Source organism: Myxine glutinosa, chromosome 8 (genome assembly GCF_964187855.1).
Source record: "Myxine glutinosa chromosome 8, kmMyxGlut1.1, whole genome shotgun sequence".
NCBI lineage: Eukaryota > Metazoa > Chordata > Myxini > Myxiniformes > Myxinidae > Myxine > Myxine glutinosa.
This window is the reverse complement of record NC_136268.1, coordinates 26,404,198-26,425,550: the sequence shown is the minus strand read 5'-3', so window position 1 is coordinate 26,425,550 and position 21,353 is coordinate 26,404,198. Positions and strand designations below refer to the sequence as shown.

Genomic DNA, 21,353 nt, shown 5'->3' with positions numbered 1-21,353 from the left:
CGTTTCTTGTAACTGTCTACCAGTCTCTGACATCGACTGGCAGAAATTTTTGCCCACTCCTCCGTGCAGAATTCTTTCAGCTGTGCGACGTTTGAGGGGTTTCTTGCATGCACAGCTCGTTTCAAATCCCCCCACAACATCTCGATGGGATTTAGATCCGGGCTTTGACTTGGCCATTCCAGAACCCTCCATTTCTTTGTTTTCAGCCATTCCTTGGTGGATTTACTGGTATGTTTAGGGTCATTGTGATGTTGCAAGGTCCACCTTCGGTTGAGCTTCAACTTTCCGACAGATGGCCTCACATTATCCTCAAGCATCCTCTGGTACAATGAAGAATTCATCGTGGATTCTATGATGGTGAGATGCCCAGGCCCTGATGCAGCAAAGCTGCCCCAAACCATAATATTTCCACCACCATGCTTTGCAGTTGGTATCAGGTTCTTGTGGTGAAATGCTGTCTTTGGTTTTCACCAAACGTCTTCTGGTACTGTGGCCAAATAGCTCCACCTTTGACTCACCTGTCCAGAGCACATTGTTCCAGAAATGCTGGTCTTTGCGTAGGTGTTCATTGGCAAACTTTAGTCTTGCCCTGATGTTCTTTCTGGACAGCAAAGGTTTCCTCCTGGCACACCTCCCATGCAGATCAAATTTGTGCAGCCTCTTTCTAATGGCAGACTCGTGCACTTTGACATCATCAGTGGCAAGAGCTACCTGTAGGTCTCGTGATGACATTCTGCGGTTCTTAGAGACTTCTTTCAGCATCTTGCGGTCTGCTCTCCGGCTGAACTTGCTGGGGCGGCCTGGCCTGAACAAGTTGGCAGTTGTTTGGAATCTTCTCCACTTGTAGATGATCTTCCGGACAGTCAAATGATCGATTTCAAATTGTTTGGAGATCTTTTTAAATTCCTTCCCAGACTCGTAGGCATCTATAACCTTCTTTCTGAAGGCCTCAGAGAGCTCTTTTGATCTAGGCATGGTGACGCCGTACACTTCAACAACAAAGAGCAAACCAAACTAAATGTCTGAGGTTTAAATAAGACAGGTTCCTCCAAGATCCTCTCTAACGATGTTCTAATCATTTGCACCTGAGCTGGTGCACCTGATTCTATTTTGAGGTATTTGAAGTAGTGATAAATGTAGGGGTGTACTTACTTTTTCCACATGTGAAATTTGCATTTATGTTTATTTAAATTATACAATGTACTACAAAATGTAAATGTTTCATGATATTTGTTGTATTATATCACCTTTATCCATCAATATTGTTGAAATGAAGATCAAATAGCTGTATGTTGAAATATGTTGAAAAAGTCAAAACTTTACATGGGGTGTACTTACTTTTTCACGTGACTGTACATCATAAGAGGAGTGAGATGAGGGGTTATTGAAAGCGCAGAGGAAAGTCATGCTGTAGATATGCCTATGGGTAGGGGATGGAGGGGGTTGGGTAGGAATAAATGCACTGAGCTTTTGTGAGTTTGAGAGGTTTGGGAAGGAAACCTTGTGAAGAAGAAGAGGAAAAAGAAAAAATGAAGCATTTTCAAATGTTATTGAAAGCTTTTAAACGAAGAAGCAAATGAATTCAATTAGGAGGATTATTCCTTCAATTGGGATTTTTTTTTTTTAAAGCGAGGATTGTGAAATAAGATAAGGTTGAAGACCATGAAAGGAATTGACTTAGAATCAAGAAAGCTCATGCCTATCTCTAATCAGTAGCCCGGAAGGTTAGATGCCGATAAGTAGTTGCATCAACTCATAAGTCGGTCTTGCAAAAACAACACAAGATGGATGACATGACACCCGTTCCGGCAGGTAAAGGACACGCAATGGTATTAATCGACCGGTCTGCTTATAATGACAAGACGCAGGACATATTGGCAGATGCAACCACTTATGAGCATCTCACCTCCAATCCAAAAAAGGGAGGAATGTTGCTCCTCACTAAAATACATAAACCAGAACGGCACTCTTCGCCGTCACGACGTTGACCGATATGCCTCTGCCTCCATTATTACATCATTATACAGGATGATTGAAAAGTAACTCCCTATTTTAGAATATTTAGAAATTATTTATTTATTGTAATATTTTTCTCAAATTTTTAGTGTTTGTTCCTTAATGTATGAGAATTTAATCTGTGTTGGTTTTATTTCAGATTAGTTTTTGTTTGAAATTCGGAAGCCCTACAAACATGGCTGGACGTCTTACCCTGCAGGAGCGTGCCCAGCTAGTGGTATGAAGATTGGTCTGATCTCTTTAAAAATATCCTCTGGTCTGATGAAGCGGTATTTCACATCGGTGGGTTTGTGAACCGTCACAACTGCTATTACTGGGCAGGAGAAGATCCTCGTGTTATTTCTGAAAAAACGCAATATCGGCCCAAGGTAACGGTGTGGTGTGGAATGACTTCGGAAAGGATTGTAGGTCCCTTCATTCTTCGCGATACCATGAATGCCAAAAGGTACCTCACCATGCTGCAAGACGAAATCTGGCCAATTATCAGTGCTTCGGAGAATGTTGAAGATTTGATTTTCATGCAAGATGGCGCTCCTCCACATTTTGCTGTTGTTGTTCATGAATGGCTGAATGCCCACTTCCCTGGGAGATGGATGGGTCGTCGTGGTCCGTATGAGTGGCCAGCCAGGAGCCCTGACTTAACACCATGTGACTTTTTTCTTTGGGGTTGGGTAAAAGAGCAAGTCTACTGTACCAAACCAACGACTTTGGAAGAACTTGAAGGGTGAATACGAGAAGTTATGTCTTCCATCCCACAAGAGTTCCTGGTGAAATCAGTTGACGCGGTTCCCGGGCGGCTTGAGAAGCTGGTGGCAAATTCTGGTGCCCATATCGAATTTTAAATAAAACTTCAAGCTTTACGCTTTCTTCTTATATCCATTTCTTGTAAAAAATTATCGTTAAGAAATAAATTATAAGTATTTTAAAATAGGGAGTTACTTTTCAATCACCCTGTACATACTTGTATCAAGTTTGATTGAAATCCCTTCATATGTTCTCAAGTATCACATTTTTACCTGACATGACCTCTGACCTTTGATGCCGAAATCTAATCAGTTCATCATTTAATCATAATATATACGTATACCAAGTTTAGTCAAAATCCCATCACTGGTTCACAAGTTATCGCGATAACAGGATTTTTACCTCACGGAACATCTGACCTTTGACCTCGTGACTCCAAAATCGAATCGGTTCATCTTCATCGGCAATCCGAAAACATAATGCGTCCAGCGACTTCGTCAGAAGAAGCACAGAAACAGGAAACCTTTTGGATCCTGATTCCAAAAGTTTGTACAACAGCAATGGAGTTGCTCCCGTGGCTTATGGGTTACCAAAGGTCACCGAGCAAGAAATTCCAGTGCGACTCATTATTTCCTGTATCAATGGACCATCCTTTGCTTTGTCCAAGTTTCTCTCAATCATACTTAAACACGTGATGGGAAAAACAGTGAGAGATTTGCACAACAGCACCAATTTTGAGTGAAGAGTGACGCTCGTCATGATCAAACCAGACAAAACAATGGCATCTTTTCAATGTGTGGTATCCAATTGTTCACCAACGTGCCCATAGTCTCGGCTGACGGAGTGGCGGGACAACGATTGATGGAGGATGATGGCTGGAAACAGGTTGGTGGCACATTAAATATCACAAATGTTTGTGAGCTGCTCCGTGTGTGTCGTTCTTCCACCTTTTTTTTATTATAATTTTTGCAGGACCTACTTACAAACAGGTCTTTAGCACCTCCATGGCCTTCCCGGAATCGGTCTTGGCAGCGAATATGGTAATTAGGGAAATGGAGAGATGTTCCTTCCCATTCATCCCTATACAGGCAAGTGTGTCGCATCGTTACGTCGACGACACCTTCGTCATCTGCCCCAGTGAAGCAGTCACCGCAATATATGAGGCTATTGATGAAACCTTTCCTTCAATCACGTTTACCAGTGAACAGGAACAAAATGGCGGCTCCCTCCCTTTTTTGGACACCATCAGTACCAAGGGGCCCTAAATGAGTTTTGAACATTGCTGTATACAGGAAACCCACACACACAGACCGTTATCTCAAATTTAACCGGAGCCATCCCATGCGTCACAAAGGAGTGGTCTACACTCTCCTGAAAAGGGCCCGAGACTTACCATCCACCATAGAAGACAAGAGGAGAGAGAAGTGAAGCATCTTGGAGGAAAATCGAAAACTCATGGTTTAAGCAGTGACCGTTTGGACTGTGGACCATTGATACACATTTCTATTTCATATACAGAATTTACGTAGAGCAGCAACGAAGGCTGGAAAGGGTGGAAATACGAATGGTTCGGTGGATGTGTCGAGTATCGTTGAGAGAGAGGAAGACAAATGATGAATTGCGAAAGATGATGGGAATAGAGCCTGTGATTGATGCTGTGAAGAGGAACAGGTTGAGATGGTTTGGTCATGTGTTGAGGAAGGATGAAAGTGACTGGTTGAGAAGAGTGATGGAAATGAATGTAGAAGGAAGTCGAGGACGGGGAAGACCGAGAAAGACTTGGCTAAAGATGGTGGAAGAAGAAATGCGGGCAAGGGGGTTAACAATGAGAGATGCAGAAAATAGGGCAAAATGGAGAAGATTGTCATGGGGACCACAAGGCTAACCCCCGCTCTAGCAAGGAAAATGGCCTTAAAATGCATGTTGTTGTGTTGTTGTATACAGAATTGTCCATTCCTTTCACAGTGCGCCCACATGTATGAGCGGATGGCATGCAAAGTATTCGATTACCTTAATATCCTCTGGTTTCCCATCGGTGATGAGATAAACAACGGGGATCTCGATGCAACCAGAGCCTGCACCCACCAGTACAGAGTTAATAGTTCATAAAGATTTGCATCTGTAAATACCGTATCATAAATGTATACATGTAGTCCATCAAAGAGCATGAAGTCCGGCAGAGAAAAGTTATTTATCCCATAGTCTTTGCCTGTTGTTTTAAGCAAAATCACCTTTTGTACTTGAACATTTCCATAAAATAAAGAAAAGTTTTGTGATCAAAATGTACCTTGGTCCTGCCTTGCTGCTGTACACTCGGCTACATTACAAGCGGAAAAATGGCTTGTCCGCTAAAAACGTTTGTAGCTGGGGAAGGTCCACAATCAAAATTGAAAGCACCGTTGAAGCACAAATTCCCAGCAAGGCAAACATCAGGTATGACCTTATGACCAACTCAGACCAAAATAACTGCGATGAGCCTATCCTAAACTTGGACTCCAGACAGAAGTCCATCGCATATGTTGAGAAATCTACGAACCGTAATCAGAGTTATAATCCAAATAAAATAATTTTTACGGGCATGGAATCCATCATTGCAGCTGACATAAAATCATTCCTCTTCTCCAACAACCACATCTCAGATCATCAATTCGGATTCCGAACTGGTCACTCTATCTTGTACATGATGATTCTACTCTCCCAACTATGGATGGAGGTCCTCAATGTCAGACATGAGATCAGGGCCGTCTCTCCGGACATATCTCCTGCTTTCGATACAGTCTGGCATCCCACTTTACTCTCCAGACTATTTGCCTATGGAATCCAAGATCAACTTCACTCTTCAGTTGCTGACTTCCTCCACTCTCATAGCCAACGTGTGGCTCTCAATGGAATCCTTTAATCTCCTGTCCCAGTGAAGGCTGGAGTACCCCAAGGCAGTGTTCTAGGCCCCATCCTATTCCTAATTTTCATCACTGATCTCTCTGATTATCCAGAAAATTGTCTTGATCTCTTTGCTGATGACTCCCGTCTGCTGTGACATCCCTCATCCCTCTGACAGACAGGCTGCAGACTCTTCCCTCTCTTCAGATATTGATAAAATCACAAGGTGGTCAAACACTTGGAATATGCCAGACAAATCTCACACTTTCTCTCTCTCTTTCTCCAAAAGGACTGTCTGGAAAACCCTGCCATGTACTTTCTTAACAATCCTCTTGAAGAATTTCACTCACTCAAACTCTTTGGTCTCTACTATCAGTCATGATCTTTCTTGGACAAGCCACATCTCAAAGTTGGCCTCCAAAGCCAGCCCCCGACTGGGCATCCTACGTCATGAAAATTCCTTCCTTGGAACATCTGAACTCCTATCCACCTACAACAAGGCCTTCATCTGCAACTTGATGGAAGACTGCTCTCCCTTCTGGGCTGGATCCCCTACCTCACATCTTTCTCAGGTTGACGCCGTCGGAGCCAAAGACTTCAACATCATTGGAATCTCCCGTGATGAAGCTGAGTCTATGTATGGGCCTATCACTTTGCCATCATAGACAGCTCGGATAGTGTCTCCGTTTCTACTGCATCCTTTCTGGTCTTGCCCCTCTACTCTTTCCGTGCTTTGTCCCCTCACATTTCTGCGGGGTGCTTGCAGTCCACCATCAACTCCCTTCCGGTGAAACTACCTAAATCCAGGATCACTGCTCACCTCCACTCATTCGTTCCTCCTTTTCATCATGCTGTTGAACCAACTTGCACATTCACTTTAATCTCACTTTAATTCATCATTTAATCCCTCTGGGTCTTCAAGACAGCTCTTCCTCACCATCTCAAATCATCCGCCATCCAAAACAATTATATTTTCTACCCAATCACCCTCCCAACCCCCAAATTTCCTGTTTTTCCTTCCTGAAAGTTTGTTCCTGTATCCATCTTGTCCACTCCCTGCATTTTCCCCTACCCCTGATTTTTCCCGACATCCCTTGTTTGGCTGTCTCCATCTATTTTGTCCATCAGCCCTGATGTTGTCGTTTTCCCCTCTCTTTCTGCGGTTCCTTTTGTTTTGTTGTATCCTAATCCATTCTGTGTTCTAGCTCCTCCACAAGCTTTGACTTTGTGTACAAAAAAGAATTCACCCAACATTATTGGCCAAACTTGGACTACAACCAAAAATTCTTATTTGTTGTCCCTTTTGCCTATTCCAATACATATATGGGGAAAGATTGTCCGCTATAATGGTACAGACATCGGTCGTTACCTCTGTGCAGTAAGCTATGGTTGGGTTTGATTCTCAACATGGCTATAAACGGATTGGTGTTTCACAGGTAGGGTGTAACACCACAAAATGTGCCGTCCTTTGGATGGATGTTACGTCTGCTCGCATTAGTTGGTGGACGTTAAAGTACTCTTCCATGGAGAGTTGATGGGTTATCACCAGCAACCTGAACAAATTACAAATTCCTGCTCCAACTACCTCTGAGAAGGCAAAAACAAACTATCCGGTGCAATCCTTTCAGTGGGGCTGCTTTTGAAGAGCGAAAGAGTGAGAGAACGAGAGAGAAAGACATAGCAATGAAAATCAACCTCCATGCATTGTCTTCTGCTGTGAAATGAAGTTTTCAAGCGTAGCCCTGACGTTGCACTCAGCACCAGCAGAGCTGTCGGTGCCATCATCCATGAGCAAGAAGTGTGTGTGGTTAACATCCAGGGGCAAAGTTGTATGAGTTTTGTCCACAAGCAACGACGGCCACGCGCTCTGTTGGGAAAGACACCTTTCGTGTTTCATCAGAGACATAGAGACCGATATGCATTTCAATCACAGGAAAACAAGAAATTTAGCAAAATATGAATGAGTGACAAACATTATCCTTGAATACATTCGATCTCCTGGAAAACTTCAAACAATTTAGATCTTTCACATTCAAAGATGTTCCTGGTTCAGACTGCCTGCCATTGCCCATAGGTATGACAGGGGTTGCTGAATCCGAAGAACAGGTTGAGATACTAAAAAAAGATGTAGAATATCAAATGGAGAGTCTTACTTTTATATTGAAAAAGCTTGAATTTTCATTTCAAGAAAAGTTATACTACTTAACATAGCATGTAAAACACAAGCTTTTTAGGTCAGGTCAGTCTTTTGAAACTGCCAATGGTAACATGTAACCCAGCGCTACCTGCCACATGGTTGGGTTGTCGGTGACTAAAGCGACACCTCTCATTGGCATTGCTAGTGGGGAGAGTGGCTGTGACACCTGCCAGGACAAAAAACAACACCTGGCAAAGGGTGGATGAGCTCCCATAGGAAGCCAACTGCCAAACAGTAAGGAGCTGGTGTCTCATAAAAAACACCCATCCGGTTTGGACTGGTTTGAGTCATACCGAAGACTTTAAAAATGGTATGTGCTGCTTCTTTGCTTGAAAAGGATAGAGCATGAGCAATCCCTATCGGTTGGCATCCATACAACAGGCATTTTAAGGCCATTTTCCCTGCAAGAGCGGTGTTAGCCTTGCAGGCCCCATGACAATCTTCTCCATTTTGCCCTATTTTCTACATCTCCCCTTGTTGATTAACAAGGGGAGATGTAGAAAATAGGGCAAAATGGAGAAGATTGCCCTTGCCTTGGAAATTCCAAGAAATTGGAAATGGAGATTCCCATGCCCGTATTTCTTCTTCCACCATCTTTAGCCAAGTCTTTCTCAGTTTTCCCCGTCCTCTACTTCCTTCTACATTCATTTCCATCACTCTTCTCAACCAGTCACCTTCATCTCATCCTTCCTCAACACATGACCAAACCATCTCAACCTGTTTCTCTTCACAGCATCCATCACAGGCTCTATTCCCATCATCTTTCGCAATTCATCATTTGTCTTCCTCTCTCTCAACGATACTCCGCACATCCACCGAACCATTCACATTTCCACCCTTTCCAGCCTTCATTGCTGCTCTACGTTAATTACCCATGTCTCGCTCCCATAAATCATAACACTTCTCACACATGCAGAATACACCTTTCCCTTCAGCTTCAACGACACTCCCATCCTCGTCAGCACGCCACTCAGTTCCCGAAACTTCTTCCATGCACATCTCACTCTAGCAACCGTTGCCGAGTCTGATCCACCTTCTCCATTCAGCATGTCTCCGAGGTAGCAAAATGTTTTCACACCTTCCAGCTTCACGCCGTCTCCAAGATCCAACTCAACATCTCCTCCATCTGCAGCTCCCTCTGTGCACACCTTACACTTGAATGTAGCTGCCACACTGGTTAATGACCCTCTCAGACCACTACATTTTTGATGAACCCACTCAGCGCACATTTAGGCTAATCTAATGCACTTCTAATGCATTGGCATCCATGGGGAGGAGGAAATTCCCCTGCTGAGTACGGTGAGAAAAGCGCGCTGGTACCCAGAGTATCCCGGAAAGTGACGGTAGTGACGGCCCTTCGCCCTTGCTCAGTGGCTGTGTTTAGTGTTTGTCTCATAAGTATGCCCGTGTTTGTGAGCTCTATAACGAGCCTTAGCCCAAGTATATAAAATAGATAAATAAATAAAACCAAATTTAAATGGGAACAGGGTTAGAAAGCTGATCACACGTAAAACTTGCAGTTGAGATATTGTAATACGACTATTTCAAGAAACATATTTTTAAATCCCCTATATTTATACCAAAATATTTATACCACTCAAACCTAATCGACATTCTTTATAACTAGGGCATGCCCGTACTATATATATATCTAAAATTATATCCCCCCCCCCCTCTATTTACATGAAATGGTTTGGTCCATTCGCAAAGCCAAAGCGAACGGCTTGCGAGTACGGTGACAATCCCCCCCCTCTATTTACATGAAATGGTTTGGTCCAAAGCGAACGGCTTGCGAGTACGGTGACAATCCCCCCCCTCTATTTACATGAAATGGTTTGGTCCAAAGCGAACGGCTTGCGAGTACGGTGACAATCCCCCCCCCCCCCCCCCCCTCTATTTACATGAAATGGTTTGGTCCAAAGCGAACGGCTTGCGGAGTTTGGTAAAGAAATCGCCATAGCTCGGTAACTACTTCTCCGATTAATATGAAACCTTGAAAAGGCACATCCTCGGGTCCCCAGCAATATACCTGGCAAGTTTCAAGTATATCGGACCGGTAGTTGTCGAGAAACAGCGGTCGCATACACACAGACACACACACAGACACACAGAGATTACTGGAATTATAGATAGATAAACATAATAACCTTAAGAACTAAATCATGAAATAATCACTTAATTCATCTTTAGCACAAATCAGGCCTTTATTGTTTCCCTTTCTCTTTTACCTGATTTACACAAAGGGAATACAAATATAAAAAAGAAAATAACTTGTATAAATAGCGTTGAAAAACATAAGAAAGATCCATATCCATACTTTTCACTGAACATTTAATCAAGAACCAAAAACAGCAGTTTCTTCTGAGTTCTTCGATTGCATTTTAAAAAGGGGACATTAGAGAAAGAATTTTTAAAAAGAGCTCGAGATAGACGACAGAAGGACTAAGGGTCGCACGATGAAGGTTGGAGCAAATTAATTTGCTCCCTTCCTCCTCCCTTCCTCCTCCCCTCCTCCTCCCCCCTTCTCCCTCCACCCACCCCCCCCCTTCCTCTGCCTCCTCCCCCTCCCTCCGCCTCCCCCTCCCTCCTCCTCCCCCTCTCTTCCTCCCCTTCCCTCCTCCCCCCCTCTTCCTCCCCCTCCCCCCTCCACCCCCCCCCCACTCCAATTCAGAAGGAATGTCAATAGATTCCTCCTTTCTGTCTAATATATATATACTTTCCTTTGTGTAGCCCCCACCTTGAGTGACCTAGAACTAGGTCACAGTGACCTAGTGACCCAGGCTTTGTGGTGAACAATATAGCATAAAAACCTAGAACGCCACTCAGTAGAGATCATACCTCAGCCAGGTGAACAGTTTACCTTTTGTATCTCAGAGTAGACCAGAAAATCACAATACAGAATCACATTTGATCAAATTTTTTATTCAGTCCACAATTTTTTGAGATATCCTGCTATGTATCGTTTTTGGTCCTATCTCCCAATGGTGAATAATCACTTCATAAATTAAATAATTCTCATATCCGAATGCATACTCACATCTTCACCAACATCGAATCGATTCTTCCTTGTCACACACACAACCGGTTCACCACGTTTCGTCCAAATCCGTCCACAACTCTTTGAGATATCCTGCTATGTACCGTTTTTGGCTCTATCTCCCAATGGTGAAGAATCACTTTAAAAATTCTAGTAGCCGAATCCGAATCTAGATCTTCACCAAAATCTAATAATTTCGTACGTGTCACATATGCTACATCTCCGCAAAATTTCGTCCGAATCCGTCCACAACTTTTTGAGATATCTTGTTCACAAACGGACAGACATACAAACAGATAGACAGACAGACACAGGGGTGAAAACATAACTTCCATCCACCTTTGGTGGTGGAGGTAATAAGGAAGCCGAAATTGCGTAAGTAAGGTGGATGACAATGACCGTCAGGAGTTGTCCAAATGAGTTACTGCATGTGCTGTTGAGGGTAGTGACCCAGTTCCAACATATTCATACTCCTGACCTCTTTGGTGGGAAATCATTGCTGGTATCAAACGTTGGTCCCAGGCTGGAAAGTTATTATTTTAAAGTTCATGAGCAGCGGAATTTTTCTTCTATACTTGTGGGTGTGATATGAGCTCAGGAATGCATTCCATACTGGAAATCCTACAGATAATTTTGAAAGGTTACCTGCATAAGGATGAGGCACCTTGGAGTGAAACTCTGTTATGTTGGTTGTTGCTAAAATACACAATGTAGAGAACATTGAGTGACGAAAGTCGGTGAAAGATATGGAACTCACCTGTTTCTTGCTGAAGACATCACGACCTTGAACCATGCCCCACGGAGCTATACCGATGGCGACAACCTTTTGACAACCCGCAAAGGAAGCCAACTTGCATTCTCTGGCCACACGACCCACAGAGCAAACCAGGTCACTCGCCAGACCTCTGGTCAACAGCCAAGCACCTGGGTTAGAGGAGAGGGTGATGGGAGCAAAATCTTATTTGAAACTTTGCTTTATGCCAAGTTACATTGATAATTAAGTACAATATAATGCAAATACAGTGAAACTAAAATATAATATTATAGTTTACTATCAAAAATAGTACTATAAAAAAATTGACTCTCAATAATTATTATCCAGATTACAGTGGCCTGCAAAAATATCCACCCCCTACCAATAATGCCACATTTAGATGAACTAGGACGTGCCCGTACGTGGGTGCCCGTTCCTTGGTGCGGCCCAGCATCTAGTCGAGACCCAGTCACCCAGGCCGATCACCCATTCCGACCCCAAATTCCTCATCGACGATAACTAAACAATATATCGCACCGTACATACCTCCTTCTAGATCTTGTTCTTGTCTTGATATACTCACTCAGGCTCACTCTATCACGCTGAGTCCTCCCAGCTCCTCCAAATGGCGCCCGCTACGCCTCGAATTCACATCGGCCACGCCTACGCAACAACGTGTTCTGTGATTGGCTGGCCTACCCCGCAACCTGTTCTGTGATTAGTTTGGTAAATAAATCGCCATAGCTCGGTAACTACTTCTCCGATTAATATGAAACCTTGAAAAGGCACATCCTCAGGTCCCCAGCAATATACCTGGCAAGTTTCAAGTATATCGGACCCGTGGTTGTCGAGAAACAGCGGTCACAGACAAACAAACACACAGACACACACACACACAGAGATTACTGGAATTATAGATAGATTACAAATTATGTAGAAACAATTTTTCCAAATGAATTTTTGGAGGTTACCTGTCAGGAATACGGACAAAAAACATGGATGAATTAAAATTCACCGGTTGCAAAATTATTCAGCCCCTAAAGTCAGTATTCGGTGGAAGCACGTTTTGCTGCAATGACTGCTACAAGTCTTTTTGGGTAGTAGGTCTCTATCAGCTTTGTAGTGAGATGGTGAAACATTTGCCCATTCTTCACATGGAAATTGCACCAGTTCTGCCAAGTTTGATGGAGATCGTTGATAGACTGCATTCTTCAAGTTTCGCCATAAATGTTCATTTGGGTTCAAGTCAGGAATTTGACTGGGTCACTCAAGAACATTTATTTTCTTCTTAATCAGCCACTTGAGTGTGGCCTTACCTTTGTGCTTTGGATAATTTTCCTGCTGAAATGTGAATCTCTTATCCAGTTTCAGATTCATGGCTGACTCAAGCAGGTTTTCATCAAGGATTCTCCTGCACTTTGCACCGTCCATTGTTCCTTCTGTCCTGACAAGCTTGCCAGTCCCTGCTGATAAAAGCAGCCCCATAACATGATGCTGTCACCACCATGCTTGACTGTAGGGATGGTGTTGACTGGGTGATGTGCAGTGTTAGGATTGCATCAGACGTAACACTATGAATTTAGACCAAAAAGTTCAATTGTTGTCTCGTCTGACCAGAAAACGTTTCTCCACATGCCTGCAGTATCATTAAGATGCTTTTTAGCAAACTCTATATGAGCTTTTACATGTATTTTACTTGCAAGTCTCACAGTTCGACAAGAGCTCCGATGGTTGTTGTTGATGTTGTTGTTGTTGTTGTGGTCCTTGTTGAGGTCAATATTTTTAATGTTCACCCATTGGTCAGACAGCTGCCAAACCCCACCCATATTTGTCGCTTGACTCCACCTACCATGGCACCCAGTTGATACTAATATGGCCGCCATCTTGGTTTTCCGGTGGGCCTAAGATAGGCCTCTGCTGATTATACAATGCCCAGATTTGTTGCGTCAGATTTTCATTGGCTTTGTTTGGGTTGAGTTTGAGTGTTACTCATGATGAGAGACCCTGAAAAATGTAATCAATGTCGAATAAAAATTATTACTAAGGTTTAATCAAGCCTGTCAGCACACACGGTATGCGTCTCCCTAATAAAAAGTGTTAGGTAATTTTTGAATGGCCCCATATTGGGGTTGAACAATTCGTGGCCGTATGATGAATCAGCTCATTCTGATATAACCGTGGCGGATGGTGTCATGGATGAATGATGTTAATCTTTTAATAGCGCATTAAATGTGTGTTTCCCAAAGCCTTCTTTCTTGCCACCTTTCCATAAGGACTAGCTTTGTGAAGGGAACGGGATATTGTTGTCTGATAAACACAAACCCCATCTCAGATATAGAGCCTTGTAAATCTTTCAAAGTGATTGTTGGATTCACAGTGACATCCCGAACCAAATTCCTGCTTGCCCGGCTGATGAGTTTTGATGGTGACCTGATCTGGGTAGAGTGTGGCTGGTATGATACGTCTTCCACTTCTAAGGATGGATTTCATCGTACTCAAAGGGATAACGAGTGACTTTGAAATCTTCTTATAACCCTCTCCTGAACAGTGCTTCTCCACCACTTTATGTCTGACCTCTTTGCAAAGCTCCTTGGTCTTCATGTTTGCCTTTTTGGTTGACCAAGTGAGTTGCACCTTAAAACTCCTTAGATAAGTGGGGAGGATTAATTGTTAAGTTAAAGCACCAATTACATAAAGGTGAAACCGGCGATTTACCGTGCTTTCATTTGTTTTGTTTTGTTTAACCTTTCAATCAAATAACTTGCTCCTGAGGTGATTTAGGGTTAATGAGCACTAGGTTAATTTTAGGCACTGGGTTCAATCTGACTGGGTTAATTTTGCAAGTCAGGTCAGTCTCTTGACTGCCACTGGCAACATGTAACCCAGTGCTACCTGCCGCATGGTCGGGCAGTCGGCGACTAAATTGGCTACCCTCACTGGCTTGCCAGTGGGGAGGGTGACTGTGACACCCCACAGGACTAAAAACAATACCTGTCAAAGGGCGGATGAGCTCCCTCTGGGAGCCAACGGCCATCCAGTAAGGAGATGGTGTCTCCAAAAAAACACTCATCCGGTTGAACCAGTTCCTTAGGTAGTAGATTGAAGGCAGCAACCGTTCAGCATGGTGCTACCGTTCGGACTTAGGAGCGTTAAAGTGGTGCCTGGAACCATCTTACACTCTCCATGTCAGAATTGTTGAATTTTCTTTCTGTCTCACTCAAACTACAGCTACCGAGCGAGCTTCAATCTTTCTCACAAACAAACATCATACATTTTTCATCATACACTTTTCTTCTCTTATATTTAAGGCCTGGCCTCGATGAGGGCTACATAGTTCGTGCCTGGAGCCTCCAACATAAATAAATAAAAATTAGGCAAAGGGTTTGAATATTTATGCGACTGAAAAATCATCTGATTTCCTCTGTAAATCTAACTTATGCACATTTTATCTGCATTTTTTAGCTTTATCACTTTAGAGTAGTTTGCTTATGTATTAAGTTTCATTTGAAAGCATCATGAAATAAGCTCAGGTGGCATTAAATGTGAAAATTTTGGAGGAGGGTGAATACTTTTGCAGGCCACTGTAATAGGTTCACAATTGTCTGCATATTGATGTAAATACAGATGGAAACAGTAACTTGTTGAGATTTACCTACCGGTGCTATTAGCAACTAGACAGAGGGCCGTGCGCATTTTTGAGCTAAGAGTGGCATCATGTCCGATGAAAGAAATGAGTAGGTTCGGGGGTGCCAAGCGCCAGGCAACGGTGAGCAGCTCATACAGAAGTGCGGGCTCCGTGTCACTTGCCGCACGAACAAACTGGCAGGAACATAACAGGGCAAGGACATTACAAAAGCGTAACATGGTATACACAGGTAGAGTGTAGAAGTTATAAAATGACATTGTATACACATGTGTAGAGAAGATGGTAAAACAAGTACAAAAAGTTTTAATTAAAACAAAAGCCGCGTCGATGTTACACAATGCCTAGATGCAGCTGTGCCTATAACGTCGATGTTATAGGCACAGGACATTCCTATTGATTCGATTACTTGATGTTATTTTTGTGCAAAGTGAAAATATATCTCGGCAATTTCCCGTGTGTGGCGACGAATTTTTAATATATCTCGGCATTTTCCCGTCTGTTATTTCAGGCGGTGTATGACTGACCATGCCGCGATTTTAAAAAAATATATCTCGGCAATTTCCCGTATGTGGCGACACGTGAACGAAGCTATGCTCCTCTCTCCACATTATTGTGACGACGTATAAATTAAATATTTCATCGTGACGATTGTCATCAAATGGACGAATTTTTAATATATCTCAGCATTTTCCCGTCTGTTATTTCGGGCGGTGTATGACTGAGCATGCCGCGATTTAAACAAAATATATATATCTCGGCATTTTCCCATCTGTTATTTCGGGCGGTGTATGACTGACCATGCCGCGATTTAAAAAATATATATCTCAATGGACTTGAAGTTACAGGCCTTTGAGAATTCATTTCGTTCTATAAAGGGCAACTTTCATCGGATTTTCTTCCCGTTTTTTTTCAACCTAGTCTAAAACTATGTTAGCGACTGTGAAAAATGAAATGATATATCGAATTTGATTTGAAATAAAACTGTGTGAGAGAGGAAGACACCACGGGCCTACAAAACAGGCCTCAAAGCTATGCGAGTTAATAAAATGGTGGATATTTGTTTATATGAAGCCTCTCCCAAAATGGGTGGAGCTATGGTTCCCAGAATGGGTGGAGCTTTGAGGTTTTGTCTTCTCTGCAAGCACAAGAAGAAGAAGAACAAGAAGAAGAACAACAACAACAACAACAGCAGAGGGCACTCTACGACCAGCGTCTGCGACGCGGCTAAAAAAGGACGTCTGGGGTTTACTTAAGGATAAAGCTAGCAACTTAATGTGACATTGCAACTTTTCCAAACAAATCAGCACTGTAATTTAAAGTAATTAACTGATCATTTATTCCAGTCCATTACACAGGGTCGGCGATAAGTCGTGACTGTATTTGCATTGTAAATTGTGCTGAAGGCAATGTACTGTTTGTTTTTCTGCTGCAGGTTAATCTTAAGGGTTGAATTCATCATGGATAAGTGGAGACTTCAGCGGAGGGCACTAATTGTGGAGCTGTACTTCCGAAATGGTTGCAGTGTTGTGTGGCAGCATGAATTCCAAAGAGCACATGGTGTGAGAATAACACCAACAGACAAATCCATAAGGGGATGGGTGACAGCATTCCGACAGACTTTCTTCATATTTAAACCTTCACTTTGGATGAACAAGAAACTACTTCAATGCAATATATTACCCCTCATGCATAGCGCAAAGCGGGGTTAAGCAATTGGTTCAATCTTGTCTGTCTGTCGATATATTTCTATGATCGAGGAACGACTTAATAAATGGTAAACTTCCAAATAAATGTTTTTGTTTTTTCTGCAGCCTTTAAAACTTTGATCTTATTTCAATTGAACTATTTATTTGAACATTGTAGAACAGAAATCGCCTAGTTTGCACTTTGAAATACCTTCAGTTTAGCAGTACTTGGGAAAAATGTTACGCTGTCTCCACAAATCAAATTTGCCACGTGCTCTGAGGGCGGAGTAATGGCGATATTCCGATAAAATGGTGGTGCCTTAGCGATGCAACGACAGAGCTAACTTCGTCAAAAAGATCTGTTTGTTTAGTGCATCTTTTCCTTAAAGATGGTTCCAAAATCATCAGTTTCGCCGAGAAGAGTTGGCAAAAGGTTCAGCTCTGAACTGTTCTGGTTGACCCATCGGCTTCATATGGTTCAAAGTTCATGAAGGAAGCTCATATGGATTGCGCCCTGCAGAAGGGTGGGTTTATAAGGGTGGATTTTAAAGGCCAATCTTTAACACGAATGTGTGTTCACTACGGTCCATTTTTGAGGATAAAACAAACTCAAAAAACATTTTTCTTCGATTGGAATTGTAGATGGTGGCTTGCCAACCAAGCCTCAAGGGCGGTGCACAGAAGCGTTTTTTCAATGACAATGAATACAAGGCACATGGAGGTGAAATTCACTGTATGTGATGTACCACGCGCGCAGAGTTAAACAAATGTTCATTTCCATCTGTATAATGTCTAATAAATAAAGAAGATTTAAGCACACCTGACACTAGGCCAACTTTCCTGCAGAGTAAACTGGCAGCTTCTAATAAGAGTCCTTACAATAAAATGTGAAATCAATTAGGTGTCAATGGAAGGTATGCTATAAGGCCATCATTCCATGTGATGGGACGAGATTAGTATGACAAACAGAACTAGAACGGCACTCTTCGACGTCACGACGTCGACCGATATGCCTCTGCCCACATTATTACATCATTATATATACTTGTACCAAGTTTGCTTTAAATACATTCAGCTATTCTCAAATTATCACATTTTTACCTGACATGACCTCTGACCTTTGACGTATTGACCCCAAAATGTAATCAGTTCATGTTTTGCATCATTATACATACCTGTACCAAGTTTTAATTTAAATCCCTTCAGCTGTTCACAAGTTATCACATTTTTACCTGACATGACCTCTGACCTTTGACCTCTGGATCCGAAAATACAATCAGTTAATCTTTACATAATTATACATACATGTACCAAGTTTGAATTAGATCACTTCAGCCGTTGTCAAGTTATAGACACATTACAGACTTTGACCTTTAACCTCTTTACCTCTTGACCCCAAAATCGAATCAGTTCATCTTTATATCATTCTACATAAGTGTACCAAATTTTGTCAGAATCCTATCATTGGTTCACAAGTTATCGCGGTAACTATCTTTTACCTAACATGACCTCTGACTTTTGGCCTTCGACCTCGTGACCCCAAAATCGAATCAGTTAATCTTTATATCATTCTACATAAGTGTACCAAATTTTGTCAGAATCCCATCATTGGTCCACAAGTTATCGTGGTAACAGTATTTTTTATCTAACAAGACCTCTGACCTTTGGCCTTCGACCTCGTGACCCCAAAATCGAATCAGTTCATCTTTATGTCATTCTACATAAGTGTACCAAATTTTGTCAGAATCCCATCATTGGTCCACAAGTTATCGTGGTAACAGTATTTTTATCTAACAAGACCTCTGACCTTTGGCCTTCGACCTCGTGACCCCAAAATCGAATCAGTTCATCTTTATGTCATTCTACATAAGTGTACCAAATTTTGTCAGAATCCCATCATTGGTCCACAAGTTATCGTGGTAACAGTATTTTTATCTAACAAGACCTCTGACCTTTGGCCTTCGACCTCGTGACCCCAAAATCGAATCAGTTCATCTTTATGTCATTCTACATAAGTGTACCAAATTTTGTCAGAATCCCATCATTGGTCCACAAGTTATCGTGGTAACAGTATTTTTATCTAACAAGACCTCTGACCTTTGTCCTTCGACCTCGTGACTCCAAAATCTAATCAGTTAATCTGTACCTCATTATACATACCTGCACCAAATTTGACTAAGATCCCTTCAAGCGTTCTCAAGTTATTGCGTTAACGAAAACCTATTGAGGACGGACGGACGGACGAAAGGACAGCCGGACGGACAACCTGAAAACAAATTGCCTCCGGCGACTTCGTCAACGGAGGCATAAAAAGGAGGCAATTAAAGACTGAATTGTCAGTGCATGGACACACAGACAAACAATACCTTGGTTGCAGTTGCTGCAGGGCTCATATGCACACCTCCATAGGAGTCTGTTGGGAGCAGGGTTGTGTGCTCTCCCTTGTCCCATACGATGTTGGACACCACTGTATTGGTGTTGGCAATTGATGCGTGTTTCACCTTCTCCCGTCCACAGCAACAGTGCTGGCTGCGGAAACATGGCATCCAAAGCACATGGCACCTCAACCCGTCATGCAATGAAGCACAAGTTGTTCCCATCATCATGATGCCTCTTCTTTTCAAACCTCGTTATTGTCCCCCGTCGCACCGCGGAGCGAAAGGGGGACTATGGTTTTCCCCTCCGTCCGTGTGTCCTTCCGGCCGTCCGTGCGTGCGTGCGGGCGTGCGCGCGTGCGTACATGCGTGCGTGCGTGCGTAAGCGAAGGACCGCATTTGAATTTGGTGTGTGGGTGCAACCCACGTCAAAATCCAACATAAGCCATGTATGTCTGATGCCATGTATGTCTGAACCTTGTGAGCGGAATATCTTGAAAAACAAGCATTCTGAGTATTGCGCTGCAATACATGTCCCCTACCGGCAGTCTGTCGTCCGGAAAACTGTTGGGGAAATTACCAAGGGTTATTTATCCACAGGTTCCGAATCGTTCCCAATCGCTAATTACCTCAGGATGGGCTCACCTGTGATTCGCACTCGGGACTTCGATTTATACACCTTGCAGACAGGTCAGCAGAAGCACGAGAAAATAAGATTTTGATAAAGAACCTTTTGAGTCGCTAAATATCAGTAATTTAATATTTTTTCCGGTTCACGATCAATGATCGATGTGCATATGTATGTTGTTCGGCTTGGCTCCGCCCCTCCGGAAAGCGCTGTGTCGCGCTGTAGACGTTCGCGAGACGAGGCTGAGGGCGCGCGGTGCGGCTTGAGGAGAACTCTAGAATAAACAAGAGATATCCATTTTTAAAAATATTTTCGTTCAATTAACGATATCTGCCAAACCACGTGCCCTATCGCAAATACCAAAATGACATTTTAGTAGACTGACATGCTGAACAAATTTGTGAAGTTTCCCCTCGATTGGATCAAAAATGAGGGAGGAGCTCGGTTTTAAAGGTTCATGCTTAAAAACGTCATAACTCTGAAACCATGTGACGCATGACGTGATGCTCGTTGACTTTTTTGTTCGTCATAGGTATGCGATTCTGCCTGCAAAGTTTGGCCTCGATCTGTTCAGCCGTTGCAGAGAAAAAGGGGTTTTTGTGTTTTCACGAAAAACAATATGCGGCCGAACTACGTGACCTGTGACGTCATAATTACCATTAAAATATTCTACAGACCGAGTCCCTCCTACAGTGAAAATTTGATCTCAAACGGTCCAATTATTGCAGAGAAAATCTTTTTTAAAGGAAATTAAAACTTAAAATGGCACTGAGTTAAGGATCATCAGAATTATCAGAATTCCCAAAGTTCAAAGTGCCATAACTTTGTCAAAAATGATCGAAACGTCGTGAAGTTCGAACTTGACCTGTAACATATCATGAGGAAACCATGTGCCAAGTTTGAAATCTTTAGCTTTAAGCGTTTAGAAAGAAAGTCCAGAAAACTGTTCTTTGCGTGACGGACGGACGGACAGAGGGACGGAGTGCAAACCTGTAGTCCCCTCCGATGTACACCGGTAGGGGACTAATAAACGAACTACTAAGTTTTAATCTGGTGTGTGGGTGTATCTACACATAAGGAAGAACGCTATTGAAAATTGGGTCGCCACGTCAAAATCCAAGATGGCCGCCGCCATGTATATCAACCTTGTGAGCGAAATATCATATCATAGTGTAGCGGTTACCGCTGAAGGCGCACAATCGCCTTGCACCGGCCAGAACACGGCCAGACGCGCCTCTCCCGGGCATGCCCGGACTCACTGTTCCCGGGCACGCCCGAACCTCCCGGGCACGCCCGGTCTCGTCTTTCCCAGGCATGCCCGCTCTCGCCTTTCCAGGGCTCGCCCAGAGCGTCCGGGCATGCCCGCTATCGCCTTTCCAGGGCTCGCCCAG

At 43.0% G+C, this 21,353-nt stretch overlaps 1 protein-coding gene across 2 annotated transcripts in view; it reads right to left on the bottom strand.

Annotated features, from left to right (window-relative positions):
• LOC137432316 (transient receptor potential cation channel subfamily M member 5-like) overlaps nucleotides 1-21,353 on the bottom strand; it is a 107,066-nt gene that overhangs the window by 62,378 nt on the left and 23,335 nt on the right. For both annotated transcript variants that reach the window (XM_068124143.2, XM_068124142.2), the window contains 5 exons: nucleotides 19,326-19,488; nucleotides 15,285-15,447; nucleotides 11,632-11,798; nucleotides 7,336-7,507; nucleotides 4,771-4,835 (listed from right to left, as the gene is read on the bottom strand). In XM_068124143.2, coding sequence (XP_067980244.2) covers nucleotides 4,771-4,835; nucleotides 7,336-7,507; nucleotides 11,632-11,798; nucleotides 15,285-15,447; nucleotides 19,326-19,488 — 730 coding nt within the window. The remainder of the gene's footprint in view (nucleotides 1-4,770; nucleotides 4,836-7,335; nucleotides 7,508-11,631; nucleotides 11,799-15,284; nucleotides 15,448-19,325; nucleotides 19,489-21,353) is intronic.